Genomic DNA, 5,480 nt, shown 5'->3' on the forward strand with positions numbered 1-5,480 from the left:
GAGCGCGGGGAGAGAGGTGACAGGAGCGGAGCGAGGAGAGGAGCAAAACACGCGTCCTGCAGCGCCACGTCTGACATAGTATGAGGCCGATTACCGCCAAAACCAAAACCTTACCTATTTAAGCGCGATTGAATTCCAGCCAATCAGAACAGTGGTTTTAATCGCGATTAAAAATAATTTAAGCACGATTAAAACCGATGTTCTAAATTGGCTGGACTTCAATCGCGCTTAAAATAGTATTAACGCGATTAAAATAAGGTAGTTTCCTCGTGTGTGTTGTGTGTGTGTGGTGTGGTGTGTGTGTTTGTGTGTGTGTGGTTGTGTGTCGTTGTGTGTGTAGTGTGTGTTGTGTGTGTGTTGTGTGTGTTGTGTGCTGTGTGTGTGTGATGGGTGTGTGTTGTGTGTGTTGTGTGTGTGTGTGATGTTGTGTGTGTGTGTGTGTGTGTGGTTACTTGCGTTACTTATCTTATAGGCGCGTATTCTATTTATGTACATAGATCGTTTGCAACGTAAGCGTGATAATTTCATGACGTCAACTGATCAAATTTAAAATCAAAAGGCCAATTGCAATGAATCACAAATAAACCATGCGCGTGCTATTGCTGATGTAAACATAGTTTTGTATGGTAGCAATGTGCACGTATAAATCAATTATTATTATTATGCGTGTTGCGTGTGTTCAGTTATAATATAGACGTTAGGCTAATCTGTTTTATCTGCTTAATATTAATCACATTATTACCCAACCCATCTCCCACACACACACACACCAACACAGCACACACACACACACACACACACACCACACAACACACACACCGACACACACACACACACACACACACACACACACACACACACCACACACACACACACACGCGCGCGCGCACACACACCCCCTCTCCCTGCCCTTCCCCCCCACACACACACACTCCGCACAACACAGCACACACACACACCAACACACACACGCACACACACACACACACACACACACACACACCACACACACACACACCACACAACACGTACAAAAAACCTCACCTATTTTGAATCGCGCTTAAAATCTATTTTTATCGTGCTGTAAAATCTATTTTAATCGCGATGTAAAAAGCCACTGTTATGATGGCTTGGAATTCAATCCGCGCTTAAAAATACTTTTAAGCGCGATTAAAATAGATACGGTTTTGCGCGGAATTAAGGGCCTTCCATAGTATGTGTCACGCGGATACACGCACACAACTAGCAACCGTAGAGCCACGACTACCCCCCCCCCACCCACCCACAAATGCCACGCTCCCTCCCGCGTGTATGGGCAATGCCTGCGAGTGCATGTGGGTGCGTTTGTGCGCGTGATATAATGATATTATGTAACAATATTGCAACAATATAGATACACATGTACATCGTAGATATTTGTATTGTTCCCGGAGATTTCTTTTCTCAACTTTTCTGATAGCTCACACATGCAGATTTTGCTATAAAATAAGACAGGTAGCGCTGTCCAGTGTCCAGTATAGAAGTATAGCGGTAAGTTAATATACAGATCAACGTGGCCAATTATCTGATACAACCATAGAAGCATAGAAATATATCGAGATCGAGTCACTAGCTACTATGTTACCTACATAGAGCCTAGAGGCTAACTATAGTATATTATTTCTATGGATACAGCACAGGTCTGCACATACGGGTCTGCACCACTGATCTCTACTATACTAACTATAATATATATTATAATATTATATATTATATAATTATAATATATAATATAATATATATTAGTATAGTAGAGATCAGTGGTCTGCACCTAACCGCAGCGCCTAACGACTTCAACACGGGACGCTGGGTGGCGCTGCCGTCAGTGCATTTGCATCAGCATGGCGACTTTCTTTGGAGAAATATTACCTGTAGCTTCTCGGGCTGGAGAAGAGGAAGAAGAAGACGATGAAGATATCGAAGACGAGTGGTATGATCGCACCAATACACCATGTATAATGTCAGCGGCTCTGTTTATGACAATTATTATCATGTCTATCATTTTCTAAATGTTCATTATGTTGTACTTTACTACTTTGTACGTTACGTATAGGGCCCATGATTTCAAGTGGACAACAGAAGACTGCAATGATGCTACACGCTATCATCCTGTTCCGAGTATACATCCCTTCAGCCTAGTGGTAGCAGTGGGAAATGTCGCAGCAGGTAACACTATCAACATGTAATTGAATATACAAGTACTGGGCTTATGATACATTCTTTATTTCTTGAGAGTTTGGGGGTACTATGTAGCGATCAACCAGGTTAGAATTATGGTGGTGGTATGTGGAACTGGAAATGATGATGTATGTATGGGTTGACCCATAACCAAGTTGGGAATTTTCTTGATATCATCAGTGCAGCATATATGTTATTGTATGCATATGCAGCATTCCCAAGGGATATAATAATCTTCTATTATTTCAGCATTTGTTGAATCATACCTCACGAGGAGAAAAGCGCAGTCTAATACTCCTAAACATAAGGCTAGAGGTAAGGCATTATCAGGCAATGATTATCAATCTAAATGAGACATATGGTATATATCGCTAACCTCTTATTGGTAACTCATTGATAATGTCAATATTACACGATTAGTGCAGTGGGCTCCAAATAACATCCTGTCTTCTTTCGGCATTTGCTAAAGCCTGCATGTATACCAGCCACTCGGATTCATCTGATGGCATCGACAAACGAATTTTTACCTCAGATGTAGACCCACCTCCACATGCTACATATTCACTAGTAGACAAGGTAATGCTATCAGTAGTCATTCAGGCTTTTTTAAACTGAACACAAGAGTAGTATGCTGTATTAATAGTTAAAAGATTTTACCAAAAGATGTCGGGCTCAGTTTAAAATTTAATTGACACTGCAGGTTACATTGACGGCTTAGACAATAATTTAATAAGTTGGGGTGGTAATTTCAGTTTTTGGCTGAGATGAAGTTCTTAGTTGTGAATCATTGACATTTCCTCTGACACCTAATGGAAATGGGCAATTCATAACAGCACGCGGTGTGTTGTAGTTGGTCACGGGAAATGACATTCTGATCCTCTGCTCTGGCCACATCAGCAGTCTGCATACTGAGGAGGCACTAGAGCCTCCTGTTCTCAGAGGACTGGCAACGACGGAATGGACGGCTCCACTTCCATGTCCGCACTTGGAGCAGCCGAATATTGTCTCTGGGTTGGCTGCTGCTGGTGAGTGTGATCATGTGCTCACATCATCGCACATTCACATGGTGATGTGTGACCCGCTCCAGCATAATACGGACCAAGTCGCAAGTCATTGTTTTGAGTAATGAGCACGAACACATGTCAATGCTGAAAATGGCCTACCTGGACAAAAATAAGTTTTTAAGTGCATATTTAATCCGGATATATAGGTTCAGATATCTCTAGATTATTATGGTCATTTTTAATTCAAAAAAAAAAGTGCCTGAGGTCCCCTAGCCGTTTATCCCCGACTGGGCCCCTTACCCCGAACGCTTTATCTCAAAAGCTGCATATTCTGGAATAAGTCTGTTTCCGATCTTCAAATTGCTGTAGATCGGTCAATTCTTTAGATATAGCCAAATATTATATATCATTTTAAAGGTAATTAAACGATCTATTCAGATATGCACATAACTCAATTTGTAGAATTTTCTACTTAATCCTGGTTTTGCTGGAGCGGTTCCCATATTCCATGATGAGGCTGAATTGGTAGTCATGTCATATCACAAAAGCTTGGCACAGTTTTGTGCCGGATTCATATCCTAACGTGCAGTCAAGATTAACAGAGGTGGAATTTTCACCTTCACTTCTTTCCTGGAGAGTTATAGAAGGTTATTTTGTGCTTCACCACCAATTGCCTTGCCCCTGTTACACATTTCTGTCATTTTAATCTCTGAAGTTAAGCAGTTGAAATATGCTGCACATAATAATTATTAAGGAATTCCTATTATTAGGAATGTTAACATTTCTAGCTAATAATAGCAGTTCACTGAAGCTTGGAATGTTCAGCCATCATCTACTGACTTGCTTTCACAGCGTAGTATCATCCATTGTTTCTGCTGCATTGGATTTTAATTTATTCTGATTTCATTTCAGTTCTGCAGCGATGTCAGATCCACAAAAAACGGGCTCTTCTGCTTGTCTGCTACACTGAGAATATGTATGTCGACACTTCCTCTGTGAATGCCTATTGGGGAGGATTGAAGTCCACATTGGTAAAGTGTACATTATTTATTCTCTTTGTTCGCTTTAACAAGTGCTGGTTCAGAAGTATACATGTCACATGTCTTTGAACTTGTCTCTTTTTAGAGCAGAGGTTTTTGCACTTGCTCTCGTACTGTCAGAATTTTTCAATATAAGACCATGCATAATCGTGGTTCTTTATCCTGCGACTGCATCTTTGCTCAACACCATAGTTGAAATATGTCCCTTTTACTGTTCTTGATCAGAGTTGTTTTCTACTTGCAGTTTCATCAAGAAGCAAACAAAGGAGAAACAAGTCTTCAACAAGTCATAGCTCACATGGTGGCAGATAAAGACAACCTCTATGCGTGAAAATTTTAACATACTATACTACATCATGTTACCTATATGCTGTGTAATCCTGCCTATAGACTAATTCTAAGAAATTTCATTGTCACTTTTTGAAAATCCTCTGAAAATATATATGAGGGTCTAAATGTTAAAAGGTCTCTTTCATCTCATGCCACTAGCATGTGGCCATTCCTCCATCGACAGCACAGGAACGAATCTAAGTGTTTTTGCCTACCTTACACGTGGGGAGGAGAAAAACTAAAGCTTTATGGTTTACATAAAAGACATGCTTATTAGTTGATATGAAATTTATTTTATATCTGGCTATATTATATTATATAGCCAGCATGTGATTCTTGTCATATTGCTTGTTAATCTGTTAATTAAGGTGAAGAGTACATAAACTGACATCACTTGAACTTGTTCATGATGATGTGTGGAAAACGTGTTTCAGAATGGTGCAATGGAACATTTTCCACACTAAGTTCATATGTCCATGATATGATATCAAGAGAGGATAATACTTTTCTGTATATAAAGATTATTCTATTTTGATGATATTTATATTAAAAGGTTGTTAACCAAAATAAAATGTCTCTCATTCAACATTTTTCTTTACATTAATTATATGTTTTGCTTAATTATATGACTATATATATTATGCTATTCTAAATATGATCATTTTCCCTCTGCGACTGCTGTTTGTCCTTTACTACCTCTTCCATCAACTCGTCAAGCCACTCGGTTTGCTATTAGTATTACACATTTGCCACCACATAGGCTTCCTATACGCTATGCAACTATGCAAAGGTACTCACAAATAAAAAAACCAATACACCTGCAGTTTGAAGATTAAAAATTTCATATAGTGTAGCCTTATGCAATAATCCCAACGTTCCGTAATAACTA

General features: G+C 39.5%; 1 protein-coding gene across 1 annotated transcript; it reads left to right on the top strand.

Annotated features, from left to right (window-relative positions):
- Positions 1-1,848: 1,848 nt before the first annotated feature.
- LOC106809749 (proteasome assembly chaperone 1-like) lies at positions 1,849-5,177 on the top strand. The gene is made up of 7 exons (XM_014812941.1): positions 1,849-1,969; positions 2,093-2,205; positions 2,467-2,532; positions 2,687-2,793; positions 3,068-3,242; positions 4,134-4,252; positions 4,506-5,177. The coding sequence occupies exons 1-7, from the start codon at positions 1,881-1,883 to the stop codon at positions 4,590-4,592; spliced, it is 756 nt and encodes a 251-aa protein (XP_014668427.1). The 5' UTR covers positions 1,849-1,880; the 3' UTR covers positions 4,593-5,177.
- The last annotated feature ends 303 nt before the right edge of the window (positions 5,178-5,480 follow it).

This window comes from Priapulus caudatus, unplaced genomic scaffold (genome assembly GCF_000485595.1).
Source record: "Priapulus caudatus unplaced genomic scaffold, Priapulus_caudatus-5.0.1 Scaffold381, whole genome shotgun sequence".
Taxonomy (NCBI): domain Eukaryota; kingdom Metazoa; phylum Priapulida; class Priapulimorpha; order Priapulimorphida; family Priapulidae; genus Priapulus; species Priapulus caudatus.

Bases quoted from the DNA above. Each gene is read 5' to 3' on its own strand.
- LOC106809749 (XM_014812941.1), top strand. From the start codon at position 1,881: ATGGCGACTTTCTTTGGAGAAATATTACCTGTAGCTTCTCGGGCTGGA. The intron at 2,794-3,067 runs GTAATGCTATCA...GGTGTGTTGTAG, and splicing joins CATATTCACTAGTAGACAAG to TTGGTCACGGGAAATGACAT. The intron at 4,253-4,505 runs GTAAAGTGTACA...TTCTACTTGCAG, and splicing joins GAGGATTGAAGTCCACATTG to TTTCATCAAGAAGCAAACAA.